The following is a 25,811-nucleotide window of genomic DNA, read 5'->3' on the forward strand; positions in this document are numbered from 1 at the left end:
CACACACCAAAAAGGAAAATGAAAGTTTCAGCGTTCAATGTATTCGGCAAAACAGATTATTTTTCTATGGTTTTGAATATTCATGTTTATTTTGGCTGCCAGCATCTTTGCTAACATTATGGGTTGCTACTTCTTACGTTTACTTAAATCAAACTGTTTAGATTATGTGGCAGAGAAGGAAATTTGTTTTAAACTATTTAATAGTAACACGTTCCCCATGCAGTCATGCAAAGGTGATTATAAGTGTGTCTTGTGTGTCTAGATCCCATAGGTTTAAAAAAAAAAAAAAAAATAGTTTGCAGCTCCCACAGGAAGCCTAATTTGGGACCAAAATAGTAGATGAGACTGTATCAAGAAAAAGCCTGTTATATCACAGATGCAGGGGCAAACATATGCCCATCAATGAGGACACATGAGTGTATACTGGAATGCACATGAATTACCATACAAATAATACAATGAATACCTGGTATGCAGGATTTACTCTGTACCTATAATCAGCTGTAGGTTAATGGCAAAGTCAACTATGCATCCCCTGGAAGGTTTGGTGACAATGACTTTCCATACTATTATCCCACAGTGCTAGTAGTGCAGTAGTCTGAATTGGATTCCTGCCATTTCAAGGGAAAAGCAAATCTGAACTCCCAACAATGGTCCAGTTTGATCCGGCTAGTAATGAAGAGTTCCAGGAACTTGAATAAATGGATAACCATGCTAGTTTGGTACAGTTAAGGTTCAAGGGCTTCTTAGGCAACCTAGCAGTAGGGTATTCCTTGCAAATGCTTTGCTTGGAAGCAAATATCACCTTGAGTTCTTCTTGGGAACTTTGGTTGGATGTTTTAGAAGTAAAATATACCCAAGTTATTTTACGTGTTATTTATTTTAATTTGATTTATTTTGGCCTAAAGTCAGGGCTATACAGGAATTCTTAAAGACCACTGAATATAGCCTATATTCCCGACAAACCAAATCCCAGTGGCCAAAGGCTTCAGGTTGAAAAATGCTGCCATATGCCACTGAAGGCTCATGGCAGTGGACCCTTACCATGACCCCAAAATTCTTGGGGGGTAACTTTAGTACGGCTTCAAACTACTTTCAGCGTCTATATATATGTACACACACACACACACACACACACACACACACACACACACACACACACACACACACACACACACACACACACACACACACACACACACACACACACACACACACACACACACACACACACCTTTATTACATGTTTACATCAGATTGCAAAATAAAAAGACATAACAGTGCCATGATTGACAGCTGATTCTTTGCTCAATATTGAACTCCCTAAATAGGTGACCCCCTTTAAACCCAGTCAGGTATGCAACTCAATCCCTTCACAAAATGCAGTCATTTTTATTGGGGTGAGAAGCATATCCTGAGACTCCAGACTGCCTTATTTCACTTGACTAATTTAGCAACTTTCTTATTTAGATATTGACATCAAAAATGCATATAAGTCAAAAGGGTATCACCCCCAATTTCTCATAAAAAAACAAAGAAACTTGTATTGGTTCACTTTCAAATTTTGGTAACAAGGAAGGGTGTATTTGGGTGCGATTTGCAGGGTTCGGATTTCACTAGAGCTCAGATTTGCAGCTCTGAAATGCTTCCTCTCCAAATCAACTGTGGTGGAGGCTCACATATATTGTAGTATATGGAGCCTTTGGCCTTCAAACACACAATTTAGATGAGTTACAACTCCTTCAACTCCACAACCCTAATTTCCAGCCTCATTAATGTACAGTATATACATTATACAAATAGCATCCTGATTTTTTAAGCCTGTCAAACAATTGACTAACCCTAGGCCTAACCCTTTCCTTCCAGTGCTTCAGTCCTTTAATTAGCTATCCAGCTCTCCTGTTAGTATATGTATTCACCTTCCAGCCAGGCATTATCCATCTTTAATTCCTCTAACCTATCAGTCAAGCTTGCAATTATTCGTCCACCCAACCATGCATGTATTTTTTGTATGACTGTGCTTCTGCAAGGCAGCTGTGAGCCCGCAAGCTTAACTTAGTGAAGTCAGAGGGAGACTGAAGGTTAGGGCCACCACAGGGGGATGGACAAGGGGTACACACAAACACGAATGCGCAAACACACACTCCATATTTTTCCTGTCTCTGTTTTCCACATGTGTCTGTTCCCTTCCTTGCTAAGCCTCAGTGCAGTGAGTAAACAGAGCCACTTTGCACTTCCGCTCCATAAACTGCAACACCTGCCCCACGATGAGCAGAGTTTGTGCGTGTGTGTATGTGTTTTTTGTGTGTGATTGTGTGAGGGCCCCTGCTGGCTTCCTACGCTAAATGTAATGTACTGAACTACATATCAGCAGCTACCATATTATATTGGATTTCCGTGGATGTTTCAAAGCCAATTCCATTTCTAAAGTTTTGGGATGTGTTTTCTGCATATTTCTGCCAAAACCAAACACCAAGGGTTTTAAATATCACTCTTTGACAGCCTTCAGGGCAATTGGATATATATGTCTACGTATTTCCCCATAAGAGACAAACAGAAAAGGTAGGTGTTGGAGTGTAACATTGATCTGGATAAATGCCACTAAAAGAATTTCTGCTTTTTCTATACAACAGGCCTCATTAGCTTATTGGCAAGGCCACCAATGATCCAGAACATCTGTTTATATACAATGCCATCATTTGGGTCAGTCTGTTAAAGCAATACTTTGATTTATGACTATTTCAGATTGGTGGTATCGATTAAGGATTCAAGGAGTATTTACATTTTTCAACAGAAGATTGTACGATGAACTAAAATTTTAGTCCATTTTTGCTATACAAGAAATGCACAACAACAACAACAACAACCATAAAAGTATTTCATCCCTGTAGAGAGTCTTTTAGATTTGTGTCAGTAGTTACCACAAACGGCAGTCACAAAAACAGCGATTCTCTCTGCAGATTATATGGCAGGCGTCTAAAAGTATTAAAATTCGACATCAAAACAATTTGAAACAATGTCCGTCATCTTTGACAATTTCATTGATTTTTTATTTAAAAAAAAAAAAAATAAATCCTTCCTAATTGTGTGCATTTACCAGAAATACAATGTGCGGTACTTAAATATAGGGTAATAAAAATTAAGTACCGTATAATATCCTAGAACTACATTAAGTCAAAGCAATGTGTGCTGTTTTCGGGATGTGGGAATGGTTTCTGATCTGATCTTTTCTTTCAGTAAAAGGATGTCAAAGGCAATCACCAGCACTCACTTAGCAATTAGCAAATCTGTCTGAACTCCTTATTACTCCAATTATTAGTGGAGCATGCCCTAAATGCACACATGACCTCGGAGTATTGTCCCAACACCGTGAGGTCAGTCTACCGCTGAGAGGACGGATGCGACCGATGCAATGACCGAGGAAATTAACAAAAGGGGCTTTGATCAGAGAAGGGCAATTTTCAATTAAATTATTTTTGCAGTCAGAAAAGAACATTTTGAGGTGGATTTTGGGTGGTTTTAAAACTGGGAGAAGATTCTTTGGAGAATGACAGAGATCAAGGAAAGTTTTGGATGGGGTGGTGAAAGGGGCAGTTATGATAGAAAGTTCTTATATCTAAAAACAATTGTTTAAATGTATTACAAAAAGTGCTATAGGTTTATTTGTTAATAGGGGGTGTTCAATGACTGCTTGAAAATGAATGCAACCCAATGTAGTTCCCGTAAAAAAAAACTACAATTGCAAAATAAAACAGGCAGTGAAAAGTGGCCCAATTGCAATTTAAAAAGACAGGGTTGTTTTTGCATTTTTGATAATCAAAGCACAGCGCAGCAGCAATTAAAAAACAAAAAATGTTAATCAAACTGCTGATTTCTTCTTACAGGTCCATCAAACCATCAAAACTGATCCAGATATGGTATATATTTTCAGCATTATTATACATTTGTGTTGTTTTATTTTAAACCCAACTTTTAATGACCCAAATAGGTATTTTTTTCAACTACTGCTGAGATGCAACCCTGAAACCCAAATTTGACCAAATAAAAACGTACCTTGCCTTCACAAGACTTAGTGGTTAATTTACAGAAGACTAGAGTCATATACTTTAAACCACAAATCATTTTTTTGGTTGGTTTAGAGTTCAGCATAAAATTTGTGTTTTTAATAAAAATAAAATACCCTTAAAAGTCTCCGTTTTGAAATAATTAGCAAGTTCTAAAATAATATAGTTGAGTAAGGATCAACAAGATAGTTATATTCATACACTTGTTCAATGTGACCAGTGTTGAATCTATAACACTGATTCAAAAGGTATGCATTTTTTACGAAAGAAAGCTAAATGTTTGAATGAACAAAGGCATTCGTTTTTGGCCTCTATAAGAACAGTGACGTGACTGCTGAAAGCCGTATAGGTACATAAACATTCTGAATGATATAGATAACCTTTTCCCTTCTTCCGTTTGTTTCCGAATATCAGTGTCAGAGCCATATCAGGTTTACTTGCATCATTGCATCTCGTTTATGACATTTAACATAAGCACATTGATAAATCCAATATTTCCAACAAAGCTGATAAGAGTTGGTGTGGAGCAAGACAATTTCACCTGAAAACCTTCACTCGGTTTCTGATGATAACACTCGTAAATGAAGATTCATAATTTTGAACCACACAGTCCTGTCAGTCAAAGCTTTGGGAGAAATACAAAAAATGTATGTTAACAAATCAAAAAGATCCAGAATCGGTGCAGAAGTGTCCTTGCGACCAATTTAGCTAACATAAAAAAAGCATCTGGACTAGAGTCAGCGGAATAGCATGGAGACTGCTGAGTTTTTAGTTTTGAAACGCATACACACAAACACACACACACACCCCCACACGCCCCCCCCCACACACACACACACCTGCATACATATTATGCAAATCGAAATATCATCAACCTTCCACTTACAGCACATTCTTGAATTTTCTGTGTGAGTAGCTGTGTTGGTGTGTCCGTGTGCACCTTAAACTTTTTTGCCCATCTTTTAATGTGAACGTGTATATGTGTGTGAGTGTGTGTATTTGCCTTCAGAACTGTAGCAAGCTGAGTCAGCCTTGACAGTAGTAATCGGAAACAGGAGACAAGGACTTGGCTAACAACATCAACCGGCAGCAAGGTCGGATGCACACACACACAGAACAACAAAGAAACTCACACACACTTTTTGTCTCTACCTGCCATACTGAAATTAACTGTATATCTTATCTTAAACGGATCAGAGGAGTTAATTGTTTCAAAGTTTTTCAAAGTTACAACAAAAACGAGCAAAGGATGGATGTGCCAAAGTGTGCGATTAAAGCAGCTTGTGGGTGGGGGGGCTGGAGGGGGGTATAAATATCTCCTTTTTCTGGACACTTCGGCTTTTCTACTCTGTCACTCTCTTTCACACACACGGCGGACCAGCCCACTTCCTTACCAACCCCATCCCTCACAGCACTGCCCAGACTTCCCACTGCAATTACTTATAAAAACTTTTCAGGGCCGCCACACGTGGTCAGGTTTTTAAAGAGCTGCGTCCCCCTCCTCACGTGGTGCGGGGGGTATTGAGTCGTCACAGACCCCCTGAATGATCACCGAAAAATAAGGCAGCGTAGACAATAGCTCGTCTTGATGAATTCAATTCTTTCAGGACCCTGTACCGTTGTCCAGGCAGCTCCGGGCAAAACAATCGTTGCTTTGATAGTCCAAGAAACACACACTCGCTCGGTTGCTCTTAGAAACTTCCTCTAACTACTTCCGAATTGGGATCTAAAGATAATATACATCTGACCGGAACCTGTTCGGTTCTCTCAGTTCAAGAAGTCTCAGTTCAAACTCTTCTACCAAGACGTTTCCTGCTGCTTAAGCTGGTTTGAGGCGCAACTAATAAGAGAAGAAAGATCAACACGCTCGCTTGTGATGCCAGTAGAAAAACAAAAACTTAAAAAGCAAACAGAATGACAGCTTGAACTGACCTGGTCTGCGGTGGAAGCGGCAGTGGTGTTCGAGTCGGACATGATTTGATGCTGTGACCCAGTGGTGCTTCTCTGCTGGCCACTGTAGGCTCCTTCATTCACACCTTGTCTTTCAGTTCCGCAGCGAAAGAGGGGGGAGAAAACACAGTATACCCTCCCTTTTGCCCTGGCTTGATTAATGCCTGAATTACTTTCACCTCATTTCATCTGATGGAGCTCTGCTTCCTCTCCGCCTCTCTTGCTCATTCGGCATGGTAGCCCACTCTCTCTCCCCTCTCTCTCTCACCCCCCCTCCCTTCCTTCTGCCTTCCCGGCTGTGCCATCCCTCCCTCCTTTGCGCTCTTACTTTTTTTACTCACCCCTCCCTCTTTCCCCTCTCACTCTTTTACTTTCTCTTTCTGCTCCCTTTCTTTCTGTCGTATTTCACCATTTCAGGAATATGCGCCCTCCCCTCCTTCCTCCTCCGCTGGTCCCCCCTTTTTCCCCAACTCCCACCAAGCCCCCCTTCCAAAAAAGAAACACAGGAGAGATCCACAGTCTTTTCCCTCTACCTCCACAATGAATGGCCCGTTGTCACTCCAGCACCTAGGCTGAATACAGAGCAAGTAAGCGGGAGAGAGGATGGTGGCGTTGGTGGTGGGGACATGGTGGTGGTGGTGGGGGGGGGTGTTAAACTTCTAGTTAAGCTGACCGGAGTAGTGGGGGGAGGTCTCGAGCACTCATGGGCTACGGCCAAGCTTTCTCTCTCCCTCACTCTTTCTCCCAACAGATTAAAGCGGGGGGACCCCAAAAAAAGTGAGGAGCCCACAAGTGAGGAGCCCGCACGCCTTCAACTGGACTCCCCTGCCACCCCCCTCCACTCTTTCTCCCTGTCTCTCTTATTTCTTCCGTTTGTTTTCAGAGGCAGCTGCTGCAACTCTGCAGACCACCAACAACTTCCCTTTCAGCGGCACTTGACTCTTCCAAATCCTTGTCCGTCTCTACACCCTGACATTGCCAATGCCCCCCCCCCCCAACACCACTCTCTGCCGTGTCACACCAAGAGGCCAGCAGAGCCAAAGCCCTCCTCCTCTGCCTCAAACGCGACATGTTCACAGAGTTACACCCTTTCAAATTCAAGCGCTTCCCTCCCGAGCCTCTGTTTTGTCGCACACACATTGTTATGCCTGTTTGCAACCATATGGCTAATGGCTACCCACAACAAAAAGAGCGAGGAAGTGAGGGTGAGAGAAAAAGGTAAAAGTGCATCCGCTATAGAGCCCCGATCAGTGATCAACAAAAACATCACTCATGCAGCAGAACGAGACTGGTCGTCAATTCTCTGACAGGATGTGGTGCGGATAATGTAAAAAGTTGACAAGCAACTGGCGCCTGGCCTAATGGGTGTTTGATAGCCGGGGATAATGGCCACTGCCGCTTGAGTGGAGGCCCTCAAGTTATGTTTAACACAAGACGAGCAACGCAAACAGGATGCTATTCATTTGTCTATCAATTCAGAGGATTAGAATCTCACAGGGGATCCAATGAAGGAATCATTACCATATACCCGCCCTATTCAGTCTGCTCGGAGGAAGTACTGAGGGCAATGAAAACAAGTGCCCGCAACAAATAGTCAAACATGTTGACACGTAAAATGTACAGCCCAGTATATAGATCATTTACAGTGATAAGAGGCTTTTAAAATTACTTCTGTCTGACTAAATGAGTAGATTAACCTTCGTCTGGCAAATAGCAGTTTTCAACATTATCTTTTCTGGGGTCCAAACCAGTTCTGACCACATTTCAACAGCCAAACAAACAAGTAGCTTATGCAACTTACATTCCACACAAACGCACACAAGCGCCAATGTACACAAGAACAAGACTGGCGACCCCCTTTATTACTTGTATAAAGACCCTTTAGACAATGTAACTTCCGGCATTTGGTTTTGTTGCAAAACCTTTGTACCATTGGGTGTCCAATGGTACAAAGGTATCGGACATATTGATCTTCAGGACCAAGTAGTCTTTCAACTGGCCTTTATAAACAAACATACTTAGGTTTCAGCCAAGTGGCCTTAATCAGAGCTTCGTTTTTTATCGCATTCCTTAACAGGGAATGAGTAACCAGAAACGTTAAAGTCTCAACAAAATGACATTTAATATATAAATTAAATGTGGGCCTAGTTTAACAATAGCAACAGCGTGTGTGCGTGTGTGTGTGTGTGTGTATTACTTTCGCCACAGGGATCGCACTTCTTACTAGATCTGGGCCAGGAGGGTCTGTTGGATGTGGTCAAATCTAACTAAGGGTTTAACACACACACACACACACACACACACACACACACACACACACACACACACACACACACACACACACACACACACACACACACACACACACACACACACACACACACACACACACACACACACACGCACACACACACACACACACACACACACACACACAATAATCATGCAGGCATTAGGTGTGGGGAGAATCTGTGAAAACTCAGTATAAGTCATTGTGGAAAAACAGATCCCGACATGAATGCGTGTTGAGGCTGCAGCTGGCTGTTTGAGGAGGGGGAAAGATTTGTTTTATTACTTAATTACCCTTTTATTTGAGGTCATTTAACTCTAATTAGAGAAGAACAGATGCTGCCGCTGATAACAACACCAACTTGTTAAAATGTTCACTTGTTTCTTGATATGTCTACTATCTACAATAGCGAAACGGCCAGAGTGAGAGAAAAACAATGTGGACAATGTGTTTGTTCGCTACATTTTGGAAACGGCTGAATCCTTTGGATGTTAAAGACATCAAGAGCCTGAACTCTTCTAATTTGGACTCTTTAATATACCTTCACGTCCACAGACAGCATACATGTCTTTACTACCTGTTTTAATTATGGGGCAAATGTTTCCAGAAAGACTCTACTGACAATTACAATTTGTCATTCAGTTTTACATTTAAAAAAAATGATTGTCGGTATGAAAGGATTGCAGAAATAGTTGGATGCAGGGAGGTCTACAGCTAACAATTATTAAACCTACAACAGTTTCTAAATTAAGAAGTTAATCGGCAGGTTCAAAATTTAATTTTCAGCTTTTTACAGTGAGACGTTTGGATATTGCTCTCTATAAATTGCCTGTGGTGTTGGCCTTAAAGAACTCAATAAAGGATTCATTGATATTAAAAATGGTCGCCCAATTATTTTTCTGTTGAACAACTCAGCTGTAGATCCTGTAGAGTTCCATTTGCTTTCCAGTGTAAACTACGACAAGCCAACATTAAAAAGAAAAGAGGAGAAAGACAAATCGACAAGGAAATGAACACTGATAAGGTCAGGAAGAATTTCCTCAAGGCTTTCCTGTCAACCAGCGAGCACATGCCAACATCAATTACAGGTTAACCCGGGGATAAAACACACACATTGATCCAACAAGCCATCACTACACATACATCAATAAAAAAGGGAGATATAAAAGAGAAATAAAATAAAACATTTAAGGCTAAGAAGGCTTCCCCTATCTCATCCTTTTTAAGCTCCTGCTCTGACAAACCAATAAGCCCCCTGACGACCTTAGCAAGTATGCAGTCATTTTTAGATAGTTGGAGCAGAGGTCTCCGGTTTAGGATTTTAAACTAGACATTAAATCAAGCAGGTAATGAAACATGCTTGCAGCATGATTGCAATCAAGCTGAACTGAAATTAGGACGCAGTTTGGAGTTTTAGCGGACAGATAGTTTAGCTATTGCTCTTAGTTTGATAAGGTAAGCAGCTTAATTTGACACTTTGGGTTTGAACTGCTTCGGGGGACACTGAAATAATTTATTTTACACTCTTTTTGTATGTAACAGGTTAGCAGAAATAATTAATTTGGCTTCAACAGGGTATTAGTTTGTAACTGTATTATAAAGCAGCAAACGATTTACAATTAGATAACAGTATAGGAGTTTACAACCAAAGCAAACCATACGTTTGTTGAAATTGTCAGCAACACTTCCTATGATTCCTATGTCTTTGATGCATTGTCTTTAGCGCTGTATAATTAAAGTAATAAGCATTCAAAAATATGATGCTTTATTACAGTAATTATAACACAGTATATAGATGTATACAATGACTGATATGTATCATAAGAACTCATGATTCCTGTAGCTGCTTCAAAATAAAAAGCATCCCGCTGTTAACGAGCAGTAATTATTCAGTTGCACTCAATAAACACAGCTCTATTACAATTGTTCAAAAGCAATTTTTAAACACTTATTATTTAGATATCTCTATTGGAATCAAGCCTGTAAAGGTTTCCTGTTGTCAGCCGGCCTCAGATGCATTTGCTTAGGGAACACTTAAAAGCCTTCTCTAAAAAAATCACCACTTTCCAGTCCAGGGTTTAACATTTTGCAATGTGTATATTGCAGTGAAGTTCTGGGTGTCTGAAGAGAGTGAAGGACAAACTTGTTTGGGGAGCCAATGACTCCCTAAGCAAAGTGGGAAAAGTAGTGGATGAGTGACAGATGAAATCAAGACAAAGGTGAACCATCAAACATCCAGACAGGAGTCCCGTAACAGAAAATTATCTCCTTTCGTTTGAATTTCTTCCACTTCATCTCCTCTCTCATGTTTTTCTCTTCTTTTTTTCCAAAGCACTCTTATCTGTGTTGACAAAGAACTTCAAATATCACCAAAAGGCTCAGGTAAGATATACTGCCCCCCCCATGCTTTTCTTTTATGAAAGATTGGTGACTCAAAAGGCCAATGAAACACAAGGAAATATTCACGAGGGATTTACAAAACTGTGCAATTGTACACTATGTTGTCACAGATAGAACACTGAGGGCTTTCTGTTTTTGTGTTACTTTGAGTGTGTTTCCTCCCCCAGTTTGAAGGCGATGACCTGAAGCAGGAGGGGGGCTGTGAGGCGGGAGGATCTGTGATAAGGACAGTTTTTTTTTTCCTTCTAAGGCCTTTAAAAACATTGTTGTCTAATAGATAGTAGATTGAGCTTAAGTGCTGTTACATATGCAAGTCAACATTCACACAATTATGCCTATTCATACAGAGGTGCCACCTGCTAATGGACACAAACATTCCCACACCATTGGCCATGCTATCAGGAAGAACGTGGGGTCGAGTATCTTGCACAAAGATACATCGACATGTTGACTGCAGGGGCTAGGAATCAAACCACTGATCTTCCAATTGGTAGAAGACCACACTGTCTTACAGTCACACATCTGACCACCTTTCAATAGTAACAAAAACCAGGAGCTTAAGCAACTTAGATTCCACTTTGAAGTGAGCACACAAACACACACAACCACCAACATACAGAAGGCAAAGAGAGCAAAGTCCAATGCTGACATAAAGCAAACTCAATTTCACTCTTAGAAGTTGGTAGTCGACAGTCTTGCCATTACGGGTGCTGTTGAGCCCGACCACTTGCCTGTGTATTCTAGTACTTTTCCCAAAATCAGTTTTTAAGTTTTCCTCCTTTATATTTTTAGCAGGATTAATTGGATTTTTAATAATTCCAATTTTGTTGAGTTTTTGATGTATTACAAAAAGGAGATGAAGTGGAAACAAATGACAGACAGGATGTGATCCACTTTGACTCAGGTCATCCGTAAGACTTAAAAACACATATCAAAGGGGGCTTGTTGAAATTGTGTGATGTTGGTGAGATGGGCTAAAGCCATGTAAATCCAACTATGCAAATTACATACAGCCTCTTGCTTTACATCCTTATTTCTTGTCCTTTAATGTCGATGGAGCAGCATGCTTTACCCTGAAAGGCTATTCTCTGAGGGACCCAACATCCAAGTCTGGGCTTATTACATCATCCTCGATCTATATATCTGTCCCTTACAGCAATCTTGTTAATATCTCTTCACCTCTCATTAGCTCAACATGCCTGTGAGGGGACGTCTGACTGTGAAGGGGGCCTTGAACTGAAGGAGGCATCGATAGGCCGGACGTTCTCCTCCCTCCTGAGCGCTTCACATTAGGAAAGCCTAAGAGAGTATGGCAGAACAGTCCAGAAGAAGATTTGATAGGAGAAGTGACAACAGGATGAAATAAGTGAAGGGACGGGCGGTGAGGAGACAGAACTGAGAGAGAAAACTTCACAGGGTTGAGGTTCTCAATAGGAAATGCTACGCAGAAGCTATAGAGGAGAAAAAAAGGGTAGAAACACAAAAAGCTCAGTTTTGCAACAGCAGGTCTGCTTTGTCTAGCGCAACAAAAGGACAAAATGTGTGGAGGCTTTGTTGGAGGGGAAAAAAAATCTTTTTTGTTCAGTCCAAAACAACCCAGTTCTTAAATTTGAAGCAAGTAAAGCAAGTGTGCGAATAAAAACAGGCAAAAAATATTTAGAGACCAGATAACAAGAGAAAAGATAAGAGAGATAACTGATGTTTGTTTGGCAGTCCAGCTGACCTGAGCCAAACACGACCTGGCCACTTTGGACACCCAGGGGAAAAAGACAAATGACGGAGAAGAAGACAAAAGAGCAAAGAAGAGGGAACAGAGAGATATTTCCAACGCTTGGTTTAACCTGAAGTTTCCATGATAATTTCTCTACCCATCCCTCTCCGCTTTGGCTGGGAGGGCCCCAGCTGTTCGGCCTTGTATAAATAGCGTGAGGCTTTGGCTAGGACCCCCGGGGAGAGCGGGACTCATTGGAGAGAAGGCATGGGAACAAATCGGGCCGGAAAAAGCACACAACATACACATTTCGACAAACATATGGGACCATTGCTGGGGATGAAAGTGAGGAACACGTGCCGGAAGTTGGCCTCACGTGGCAGAAGTCAATGTCGCGCTTGGAATGTGACGAGAGGTGGAAAAGCGGAGGCAGAAAGGGATGTGACATTTTTCATTCAGCAAAGCAATTATAAGGCATCCAAGATTGCAAAGATTTGTGTACATCAACAACTCCCCTACAAGGTGTTTGCAAAGACGGCAAAATCCCCAAATTACATTTTCTGTTTACCTTTTAATGACATCTCTTCATAACTCTATTGGTGATAAAGATAAGGGTTTAGTTTACCGAATGCCTGAGTAAGCCTTGACTAAGCCTTCTCAGCCAGATTACAGCCCGACCTGACCGACGGGCATCAACTGTGTCAATTAACAGTTTTGTTCAGTGTTGTTTGTCATATGTCCTGACAGAAAGACTAATATATTTGATTATTTTGGATACAACTAAATGTTCTCTCAGAAACTGACCAAATCTTATCCAGTGAACATCGGTACAGACATCGTTAGAAAACTGTGTGGTTTCAACCCAGAATACTTACTACCACTTACTACTTTCTCACACCCTCTCTTTTTGCTAGGTTAATTAACTTTTAAGATTAATAATTGATTCAATTATTGCACACCATTGAGCAATTTAGTGTCTTTCAGCTTATTGTTTTGATTTTCAGAGCAGGCTCATGAGTTCAATGTGTTCTTTTTCACAACTAGCTGGGTAACATCACAAAGCATTTAGCAGCTAATGAATAAGATCAGTGTGAATTTAGGACGTAAATTCAGAAATATGACTCCAAATGAATGCTAATGTTGCCGTATGACTAGTTGATATATACATAGCAAACTGCAAACACGCTCCCAATTATATCAATGTTGTGTTTACAGTTGTTTCCGATGCTCCCGATGTGTAAAAAAAATGATTACAGTTGATTACCAGACACTTTTATTTTCAGTAGTACATTAGTGACAAGTACTGGAAATGCCAGTAAGCAAATTGGTTTGCCTTGAAAATCAAAATCAAACTCCAATGGCTTGGGTACTTTAGGGTTGTATAAACGTCTATAGCAAAAATGATAAACACTAGAGAATGTATCTATGATGTTACTAAAAAAATACTAGTATGGCTACTCTCTCTCTCTAGATAGTCAGCTCTTAAGCTGTGAGTATAAGCAGTCAAAAGTGGAATATTTCATAACCGCCTGTTTGATTGCCCTTCTTCCGTGGTGACTTTATTTTCCAAATAACAGATGTTGTCCAGCAGTGCTGCACCTCGATCATGTTTGACCACATTCAACTAGGAACTTTCCCATAAAACCAAATAGCATTTTTTGTTTCCTGATCAACTGACCAATGTTATAGATTCCCTGTCTGAATGGAGCTAAAGAAGGGAAGAAACAGAGAGGAGGAAAAGTGATAAAAAACACTTAGGAGTTGTGTCCGGCCCTGAGAAAAGCAGATCCCATCCTAGGCTTAACACACACACACACACACACACACACACACACACACACACACACACACACACACACACACACACACACACACACACACACACACACACACACACACACACACACACACACACACACACACACACACACACACACACACACACACACACACACACACACACACACACACACACACACACACACACACACACACAGGTTGGGTTCAAGCGCAACAAATTACCTAAATATGGTTCTTTGAAAAGAGTTCAATTGGAAACCGTTAAAAAATTATAATAATACCAAAGAAAACCGGGGGAGATTTAAGAGCGCTGTTGTGCGGAGACAATGTCAGAGCCCTGGCCATAATTTCACTGACTTCAAAGGACGGAGATGGAGAGTCCCCCTTTTCCCGAACTTGCTTGTATTTTTTGGTGAAACTGTAGGGAGGGAGACCCATTAAACCAGAAAAAAAAGGAGAGGAAGAGAGTCAGAAAAACGAAATTTTCTGCCTGAGTCGTTTTTTCCAAACGAAATCTAAAAAGGACAGAAACACAATGGAGCCTCTTTTTTTTCCCCTGTGTGTGTGTGTGTGTGTGTGTGTGTGTGTGTGTGTGTGTGTGTGTGTGTGTGTGTGTGTGTGTGTGTGTGTGTGTGTGTGTGTGCATACACGGGGGGTTGGATGGTGGTGGGTTACCTTTTAAACAGTGCCCAGCAGTGGACGTGTTTGGCATTTGTGGCCCTTGTCCCTCAATTGTACGTTCTCCACAGTGGCTGCTGTTAAACTGACGTTAGGCGCTGCCTACGGCTGGTTGTAAAAAAAAAAAACTGTTCTCTTCTCATTAAGCCGGTAAGTCAGAAGGAGGAGGGAAACCAGAAACAGAAATCATGCCTGACTCTTCTTCTCCAACCTGCCCTTGCGGCTCTTTCTGTATTTCTCTCTCTCTCCCTCTCTCTTTTAGTTCACATCTGTTTGTTGGCTCCTCACCCCAGAGGCAGTCAACACGGTTGCTGAGCACTCACGTTAACTAAACTGGCTCACTGGCAACTCAATATGTTTCTTACATAAGGACCGAAAGAGGGAGAGCGGGACATAACCTGTCTAGTTTCACCTGTAATAAGTACACTCCTGTTATGTGGAGCACTTTTGGTAAAAACATCGCTCTAAAGGTCATGAGCAAAGACATATATTTGGCAACACACACACACAGACCAGGAGATGGGGGAAAATCAACTAATGCAAGTTCAAATTTGGCCCATGGGAAAAAGTTTAGGCTTCACAGTTTTGTCGTAGCTTTGAGCAAAAACATGTAACTAAGTCACTAGACATATCGTGCATTTATTATTTGATAGTGTGAAATATCATATTGGTAATTGAGGTTTTGTTCATATTTTGTTTGGTAAATGAGCATAAATGAGCATAAATGAGTGCAAGACTCTGCTCATGTATGTTTTATAGTGTGCATGTGTGTATGTGTATGTGTGTCTGTCGTGACCTCAGGGAGGTTGTGGTTTCCAATATTTCTTTCCATTTAGTTTCCACTTCACAGCTTACAGCACACATTAGCCATACAACCTCTGGGAATTATGGCCACACAAACACCCACACACAGTCAGTGACAACTCATTCTCGCACTCACACACGGAAAAAATTAAGAGACCACTTCATCATTATAATTTTCTCTTGTTTTATTATTTATAGACATGTCTTTGAGTTAAATGACTATTTTTTAATTGTATTGTATTCTATAAACTACCAACAATTTTCTTTGTGTTGGAATTCAACAGACACTGGAATGGCTGCCATACATGTAGAGATAAAGATTTAAGAAACATTTGGAGTGGTCTCTTCGTTTTTTTCGTTGTTGTATATATTCAATAACACACAGAAGGCCCATCATTTAAGGACTACACAGAACTAGAAAATGCATTTCCTGCTGAAAATGCGTGTGACTGCTGTAAGCTGTGCACATTTGTTGCTGGAACTTAGCTGAAAATGCAGTAAAAGCTGAATATTATAATAGTTGAATGGTGTCTGTAGCTGCTTTTAGCTACAAAAAAAGTGTGTTACTGAACTTAACAGAAAGATGCAGAAAAGTTAAATTATTTGAATTGAAATTGTTGAAGCTCAAACAGCACTGAGTTTGATGGAAAACTTGAAAGTGAAATGTAAGACTGGCAGAGAAGGGAAAATAGCAATGATATAAAAAAGCTTAATATTTAAAAGAAAAGTTAAAATAGGTATAAACAATTTCCTGAAATAGCTGAATAATTTGATAGTTGAATGGTTTCTGTAGCTGAAAGTAGGCTGAAGTAGTTCGATATTAAATGCACGTAGTAGTATTCTGTAAGTGGTAGCTGTTGTAGTAGCAGTAGTAGTAGCAGTAGTAGTAGTGGTATTAGTAGTTGTTGTGGTAGTTGTATAAGTAGTAGTAGTAGTTGAAAATGTAGTTGAAGGAGCAGTAATAGTAGTAGTAGTAGTAGTAGTAGTAGTAGTTGTATTAGTAGAAGTAGTGGTAGTAGTATAAGTAGTTGTATGGGTAGCAGTAGTAGATAGATAGATAGAATCGGAGGATGAAGCCCTCTTTATTTGTCACACACATGCACACTTGCAAACCCATCCTAGTACTAGGAGCAGTGGGCAGCTATTGTGCAGCGCCCGGGGATTAATGGGGAGGGAGGATTGGAGGTGTCCGGTGCCTTGCTCAAGGGCACCACAGCAGGGCCTAGGAGGTGAACTGGGACTTCTCCAAGTAGCAGTCCACTTTCCATATTTCAAGTCTGTTTGGGGACTTGAACCGGCAACCCTACGATTCCCAGTTCAAGCCCCTACTGACTGAGCCACTGCTGGACTAGTAGTAGCAGTAGTAGTAGCAGTAGTAGTAGCAGCGGTAGTATAGTAGCAGTGGTAGTATAGTAGCAGCGGTAGTATAGTAGCAGCGGTAGTATAGTAGCAGTGGTAGTATAGTAGCAGTGGTAGTATAGTAGCAGTGGTAGTAGCAATGGTAGTAGGAACAGTGACAGTCGTCGTAATGGTTGTGTTAGCAGTAGATAACTGCCACATGCAAAATGTACGGAATGATTTATGAGACGTGATGAGATGTTTGAATGAAATCTTCTTATGTCTCCCACAGAAGCACTTAGGGTTGTTCTGTAAAACAATGTACTAGGAACCGATAGTGTTAAGTTTTGTATTTTTGAACCAGGACCGAGTTTCTTATTAATAAGCTTGTGAGGAGTTACATTTTTGTTGCAAATGTGGAAAGTATTAAGTGTTTATCATTGATACAACATGCAGGAATCAGAACCACGTTGGCATCACCTGTCACCCTAAACCTCTTAATAATTGAGGATTAAAAGGAGAAGATAAGATTTAAAAAAGCTTTGCCAATAACATCTTTGATCAATGGTCAGTTTAAGGTGACCTCTTACTCCACTTGGCCTTCACGGGTGATTGAGGTGCAGTGGTGGTTTGTACAGCCAGACATATAAACATGCGCTCAGCAGTCAAATACGCAAAACTTCCGTCCAACTCCTCCTACTCTAACATTTTCTTTATATGTACTTAAAAGGTAGGCTGCCAAAAAAGGAGTCACTAAGGAATAACCACAAAAGAGACAGCTATCCACACAGTAAAAGCTACTGCCGGGGCACCATCTGCTCATCCGTTGGGTGGAAGTGGTGGCTTCCAGGGCACTCAAAGACATCGCAAGAAGATTGAGGTGAAGGGGGCTCCCTTTGAACGAGTAGGGGAATTAAGTTTGTACAGAAAGAGTCCAGGCAGAAGGCTATCAGCCAAGCCAAGCGGTAGCAGGAAGCGAGCGCCTTGTGTGTCATGAGATTTACGGTGACGGGTCCATCCACCGACCATCTGGACCCGGCATAAATACATTTAAGCAGACTGCAATGAAAGGGCTGCGACTCCCAAAAAGAAAGGTGTTTAGAAAACACAACAGGAAGGGTAATTTTCACTCTCCGAAAAAAAAGACAAAGATAAGTGGATTTAGCATGTGATGACAAAACAGCAAGAAGAGAGGGAGGAGTGGAGGAAAAGTTGAAGCAACAGTGGGCGATGGGAGGGCAAGGTCTAAGATTCAGTCAGTAATTCTCTCTCGAGCAAACACACTTTCTTTCATTCTGTGTTGTCGTCTCTGAGACACTGACATCACTGTCTAACAGCGAGTAAACCCGTCCCAGCCCCAAGAAGCGACCAATCAGGAGAAGCGGTTTGTGGGTAAGTGAGCATGAGCCGTTATCATAGCTGGGGTGTTATTATCTTCCCTGCAGCTTTTCACCACGTTTACATACACAGATAAGAGTTGTGGGTCAGTTACACTCTAACCTCTGCAGTTCTTCTGAGGAAAATAAGTGACTGATCAATGTTACGAAATCCTTCTAAAATTATTGACCTCGGAGAGAAAAGAGTACAGCTCAATGCCCTAAATGTTTTTTGAAGTGCAGTTCTTATGAATCTAATTCCAAGTTATACATATAAAAATGATATCTCATCATATAAATAAGACGATGTCAGAAACCTTCTGGGTGACTTTTTAAGTTTCAAGACCCTCAAAATCACCAGTTACGTAGCTTCTCAAATGATTACATTTTAGCAGCAAAAAAACATGTGACATACCTTAAGCCAAACACATTTATATGAGTGATAAGAGGAGGCTCTGTCCAAGAAAGTGGGACTGACAGTCAAATCTCAATTATAAAGTTAAAAGTGTATTAGGAAATGTAACAAGGACTGCATTCTCTCACAAAATCATCCTCTTAAAATTCACTGATGGCACATTTTCAACTTTTATATCAAAGTTTTAACTTTACTAAGCTTTTATTAAGGTAGAACCAAATAATAAACTGCTCTTTTTCCCCCAAAACATCTAATGTGTTTTTAAAGTGATGCTGTAAGATGTGATACACCTCATGAAATTAAACAGAAACCTTTTAAATGTGAATTTCTTCTGTTGAAGCACTCAATCACTGTTGGCCTCAATCCACCTAGTGGATGTGGGGTGAAAGGGCGTTCCCTACTGCTTGATTAATCTATGATAGGTCATTTTGTCATCATTGTGTTATACTTTCCTGTGTGTGTCTGAGAGGAGTTAATACACAACTTCATAGTGACCAAAAAATACAAAAACAGGCACAAGCCTACAACTAAATCTCTTCCATTGGGAAACAATTCAAATCTTCTGTGTGATATTTAAATACACTCCCATTGATATCCATATCTACCCTGACAGAACTTTTTTTAAACCCCCCAGCAGTGTTTAAAACAGGTTGATTGTCACACTGTCACTGAGCTGAAATCGCAGACAAACCCATGCAAAAGAACAGAACAAGAATAAAATCTCCATTCACCTTCAAATACTGTGAGAGAGCGAGAGGAGGGAGCAGACTGATAACGCCTCCTCCCATTTAGTTGAGACGCTGTGTATGCATTTCAACACGGATATGCATCTCAAAACCACACGTCAGAAAAAAAAGAAAAAAGGAGCCATCTGGGAGGAACGCGAGGCTTCAAATGACCAAAATGTCAGACGGTAGTTTGGACTCAGAGTGTGGACTCAGAGTTGTGTTTATCATCGTCTCAAGACGGACAGGGGAACTTGGACCGAACTGAGAGAAGGGGAGAGAAGTGACCTGACTGCTAACAATGACAAGCCTCTATTTAATGCTTCCCCCTTGCAAAGCACATCCCCAGTCACTGACACTTTACCTCTTGGCCTTAGTCTCTTATCAGTGCACACAGAAAACATGTTTATTGTCTACGACGGTTGAAAAAAATCTGATAAATGGGAAGTACTGTCAAAGCACGGTAGGGAGTTGTTAGCTGCAGTGAAATTGTTGGGAGTTTCCGGGACAGTGTTAACGCTGATGAGTGCTTGAGCACCGTGGTGAACAGCAGGTGATGACAGCTTAGCTAGGACTGAACACAACGATCACTCAGAGGTAAAATGCAGGATTTTCATGTAGTGCAAACGCGTGTATCTTTGTTGGAGGTGCACATAAGACATTTTGAAAGTTAAATAAAAAACAAAGTGTAAAATAAGCAAAACAAAAGCCTGTTTGAGACCAAAAGTGACCTAAACCACCCTGACTTTTTTTGATTAAATTGGGGACAAGGGCAGGCAGAGTGAGACTCAACTGGTGGTCCAGCAGCTGCATCCCACCAGAGATGAGGCTGCATCCATGTATGACATCTGTGTGTGTGTGTGTGTGTGTGTGTGTGTGTGTGTGTGTGTGTGTGTGTGTGTGTGTGTGTGTGTGTGTGTGTGTGTGTGTGTGTGTGTGTGTGTGTCACTGAACAAAAGTTCAACTCACCAGGATCCCGGCAAACTGCTTCTCTTCCATCCTTCAGGACCTTGTCGGCAAAGATCCCCTGCCTCTCTGCTGCCGTCTCTCTCACTCTCACTCTCTCTGGGATGGACTCGTTCTGCCTTTTCTCGCGATTGCTGTGATTCGAAGTATTTCTGAGGCGGCGTTCGCTCGAGTGTCTTGGTCCCCCTCGTGCCTCTTCTGCGTTGTTTTGCGAGTGTAGCTGGAGTGGCGTCGCCGCTTTGTGTTAATTCTGCCCTAATCCAGAAACTTTTCTATGCTGTGAAAAGAACATGTGACAGGCAGAGAGGGGGATGGAGGGAAGGAGGGGAGGAGGGGAGGAGTGGGTAAGGGTGGGGGGGGGGGGGGGCAAGGCAACACTTTTTTTAGTTACTTGTCCCCTTGGTCACATTCAAAACAATTCTTCAGTCTTTGTAGATGACCTGCTTCGAGGTTAAAATAAAAAAAACTGTTGCACTCAGAGTTTAATAAACAAAGAATCTGTTAGAAAAGTTGCAGAGAGAACATTTAGAAAACATGTAGTAACAGATTTGCATTTTGTAGCAAAGCAGCTGCCATAACAAAGTGCCCTTTTGTGTAGAGAGATTAACTGTTAGGGTAACGTTTAGACTGCTCACTGACTACCGCTGCAGGATAGCCAAACTTGAAAAGAACACTGAAAAACAGCTCGGATTTAGAGGAAATTGGCAAAAAAAATACTTGAATTAATCTGAGAAGTTCATGTGGGTGAGTTACTTCAAAGTTTGACTGTTGATTAGTACTTTTTGACCAATGCCAATATATAATTTTTCTATGATAACACTATTGGTTTAAATAATTGCATACAGTAAAAATGCATAGATTGTTTTTGTTCTAATATAACATTTCTGTAATGTAGTTTTAATCATAAGACAATAAGTGACGACTGGATTACAGAATTTAGCCAGGATGAAGTGTAAAACAATGTCTAATTATTTGTAACTGAATAATCTGTAGATTATTCTTTGGTTTGATCGATTTGTCCAAGGCCCAATGTTACACAATAATCCTAACCCCAAACATATAAAAATGACAATGGTATAAAAAGACACAAACTTGCAGAATGTCTGTCAAGTATTTATTTTTTTCTAGATGAAATACTTTGTTGTTAAATTTCCCCAAATAGTTGCCAAGTAATTTTCTGTTGATTGTGTCAATCTAATGTTTTCAGATTTAAAAACAAAAACAAATTTTAAATCATCTGCTTACATCACTTATCGGCCGTGGATATACTGCAGTTCTTAGTCAACTTGAGCTGTGATGTGGACACTGGAGCGTGTGAAATACTGAAACTATGCAGCATGTCTCCCTTCAACTGACTGTCACAGACTCAAATGATAAAAAGCCTAGACAGTGTACTAAAAGCATCCCAGCAAAAGGAGAGAAAAGTGGTCAAATATAGCTACCATTGTGTTACAAACACACATTTATGTGCAGGAGCATACAGGGTACCGAAATGCCCCGGGGCATCTATCATACACAGCACGCTGCACATTGCTGAAAGATAACTAGAAACAAAACTATGGTAAAAAGTGAATCTTACCGTCCGCGCTAAGATGTTTGAAGAAGAAACATATCAAAAGGGAAACACCAACTTCTATATCAAGTAAAGAAGCAAGGTGATAAACTAACAGGTGTGAAGATAGAAGTTTGGATCAAGTCACAGCACTCTGAGTCAATCCCACGGGTTGACTCTACTAATGTATGTACACAAGGCAAGAGTTGACTCAAGCCTATTGGGCCATCCCAGGAGGAGTGGCAATAAGAGGTTGACCTGACGAGTCTGTAAGCTTTAATAAGGGATGATGCAGAGAAAAACAAAGAGCTTTCAGGCGCAGATTTAAAAATTGATGCTGACATAAAAGCCCAACAAACATTATATGTTTTATTACAAATTTGCTATTATCTTTGTTCTATCTGAGAATAATATTGCGATGTGAGGGTCACATGCAATAGACAACTTTTCAAAGTTTTCCAAGACGGTAACTTCAGGTCTTACAAGGGAAGGCAATTATAAAGTACCTTTAACTTAAACTCTCTCTTCACTGGTTGCAAAAACAAGTCTGGTTGTATAAAAGTCTATGAGAAAAAGTACCACATTCCTCAGTTTCTTGATGAGTTAATGGTTCTATGACTAGTTTCAAGTCTTCTTCAGTAAAGCAAGCTAATGTTTATTTTATACATTATTTTTCCTTTTAGAGTAGAGTGAATATATCGCATTGGTTGCTTTAAGACAGGACTACCTTGTGATTGACAAGTAGCAACAACGGTGTTCTCTGGTCTGGGTTTCATTTAAGTTTCAAGGCTCTTTGTGTTTTGTCAATTTGTAACCTTTTCACAGTGTTTCCAGTCCTAAACAATATTTCTAAAAAAAAAATCATCAAAAATGTATTTTTCTGCATTCCGTTGTAACAAAAAACCAAGGTGGTGACGACCAAAGACCAAGATGGCCAACACCAAAATGGCAAACTCAAGGCATTAAAGCAATAGTCCACAAACCACTTGAATGAGTCACAGTGACTGCGGACACTTAAACAGTTTTAGATACTTCTTGCATGTCGGGAAGATATGTTGTGAGGACAAGTGTTTTTTTTACCGTAGTATCAAATTGGTTCTAAGAAATGTACAATTTCAATACAAAATATCTGCTATTGTTTCACCCCTAGCACATGGTAACAAAAATAATGAAAGCTAAGCTGAGCCGTACCATGCAGTGAACATCAGCATAGTGTGAAAGAAGTTCAATAAGTGACAAACAACTTGCATAGAAAGAACCAGTCCCTAATATTGGGTGCAAAAGTCACTAATGACCCCATTCAAGGTATTTGTCACATGCAATCGGGTTACAATGGTCCTTTCACAATGTTTTGCAAATTGAGTTAACCCTATCACAAATCTTTAGTTTAGGCACCTTAATGTCAGCCCTACTGATATCAATTACGCATTAGAATTGTGGAAATATTAGTCTGTTGTTGGTTAAAAAAAAAAAATGGGAGGATGCCACATGGTTGCACGTTAACCATCATGAGTATTTCTTTGTTAGGGCTCCATTTTCTGGGGACAGGGTGACCTTTTGAGGCACAGATCTCCAATTCACAAGGCACACAACTGAAAGATAATTAGTTTTTTGTTATTTTCTTAATTTTGTTAAGCCATCATCAAAGCAAAAAAAAAAAGGAACTGAGGTAAAGACGCATAAGAGTGACACACTAATTACTTTCCTTCATCTGGAATACAGATGAAACACAAGTCTTCTGTGCTCCCACAATAATCGTAGCTTTTTTAGATTTCGACTCTGCAACTACACTGCAGCAGTGTGGGGTTGGCTCACTGTCTAACATGGTGTGTAACAGTGGGTTCAAGAAAAAATAGCATCCGTTATTGCCATTTCCAACAAATCATGTTTTTAGGCTTGCACAGTAGTTGTGTCTATTATCCATAATGTCAATATGCAGCGGTATGATTGGGACTTCACAAGCTCTGTTTTGCCGTGATAGACAGCCTCTTTCTTACACTGTGCTCAGAAAGGTTAATATGACTTGGGAATTTGGAAAGCACTCAAAGCAGCACCAACTATGCTTAGGCTTTTGTTAAGCATCCAGTAAATACAACCAGCAAGCTATGCATCATGTAAGACAGCTGAAAAAGTAAGGAATTCTTACAAAAAGGAAATGGCATTGGGAATGATAAGATAGGGGATTTACAAATTAAGCGCATATCAGGGATTTTTAATAGTGGCAATCAAATGACAGTTACAGCTGTATCAGATGATGATGGCATGATGGCACTAAATCAGTTGAAATAACTCTAGCAGTTGGGATTTTTAAAAACCTGATGCTGTCAAATAACCTAAATAATTCAGCCACAATTCAAAAAGATCAACAAAATTGGAATGATAATCAATAAAACTCAGATCATTCAGCGCTCAAAAAGTGGTCAGCATTGCCACTTTGAACGCGTGCCGTTTAAGGGATTCCCTTGCCCCCGGAAGTGCTGCTTGCAGTGTTGTCAATAATCACTTATACAGTCAACTTCATATTGAATGCTTATATCAATTGGTTCCTCTGTATGAAGTGGCTTGAATGGGTGTACTTTATCTTTAGGTTACACCCTTTTTTTGGTACACCATGTGTCCTCATTTTGCTTTTTAAAATAATCACCCATGGACTAATTGCACATAAATAAAACTGGCAATCCGTGGTGACTTGATGAACCTTTCATTCTTAATTGTAAGTGTACTATTTGTCTGTTGAAAGACAAGAATATGATGGTCTGGCAACAAATGCTGATACTTAACTCCACAACCTTTAGAGCAAAATGGTGAGCAACCTACAGATACCACGCAAGGAAAGCAAACAGTGAACTCTAAGGCTGGATGAAAGAAGGCCCTTCTGTGTGTGGATATGGATATAGTGGGAAGGGGGTGGTATGCATGTGTGTTGGGGGCTGGGGTAGCTGCCATTCATGCATGCGAAACTACTGTTGACATACCCTACTTTTACCAATCATTGGAGCTGCCTATTTTCTGTACCAGTAGTAACACTGAAACATATATTTTTCATTATAAATTATTCAGCCCATTTATTTTCTTGGTTTGTTTGGCTGATCAAAAAATGCAAAAAGCTATCACTATTTGGCATGTATATATGTATGTCTCTGGTGTATAGTTACAACGTCACATTATCATTAGAAAGGTGTTTTATTTTACACAATTTAATAATTGAATTTAAATAAAGCAAACATATTTGTGATATGGGTATGGGTTATATAAGGCTGACGATTTCTTAGAGGTGCTGGTGCTCATATCAAATGACACAAATGCAAATTTGAAGGAAAAAAAATACATACTCAGAAGATACTACTATTCTGAGTTGAGGCACTAGCAATAGTGTTGAGAGCAAAAATAGTACCATCTCCTTCGTTCTTCTTGTTTATTGAAAAATAATGTTGGCTTATGTTGTACACTTTTCAATTTCAATAACAGTAGGATAATAGTATTGTCATGATTTTCAACAAGTGTTGTAATTGGTTCTTGAATATAAGAATGTATATTAAAAAATATAGCATTTTAGGAATACTACTTGTACATTTCCCATGATGAAAGTCATCTAATCTCCCTCTTACGTAGCGTCACAACAAGGGGAGGGGCCACGTCTAGTGCCACGTGGTTCTCTGCGCAGAGGTAAAAAAAAAACGTATTTTCAATAGTCAGCATCACACAATGGATCACTTAGCATGGGTTCAACTGAGTGTCCCCT

General features: G+C 40.3%; 1 protein-coding gene across 4 annotated transcripts in view; it reads right to left on the reverse strand.

Annotated features, from left to right (window-relative positions):
• The window catches only part of slc6a9 (solute carrier family 6 member 9), a 63,499-nt gene that overhangs the window by 37,383 nt on the left and 305 nt on the right, over positions 1-25,811 (reverse strand). For 2 of the 4 annotated variants that reach the window (XR_010166024.1, XM_063886179.1), the window contains exon 1: positions 5,997-6,241. Coding sequence is in view for 3 of the 4 variants with exons in the window: in XM_063886179.1 (XP_063742249.1) it covers positions 5,997-6,038 (42 nt within the window). In the remaining variant the exon portion in view is untranslated. Of the gene's footprint in view, positions 1-5,996; positions 6,242-20,520; positions 20,795-22,096; positions 22,214-25,811 lie in introns of those variants that run through there. The other 2 variants (XM_063886181.1, XM_063886180.1) reach the window with 2 other exon arrangements.

The sequence above is a fragment of the Eleginops maclovinus genome, chromosome 6, assembly GCF_036324505.1.
Source record: "Eleginops maclovinus isolate JMC-PN-2008 ecotype Puerto Natales chromosome 6, JC_Emac_rtc_rv5, whole genome shotgun sequence".
NCBI classification, from domain to species: Eukaryota; Metazoa; Chordata; class Actinopteri; order Perciformes; family Eleginopidae; genus Eleginops; species Eleginops maclovinus.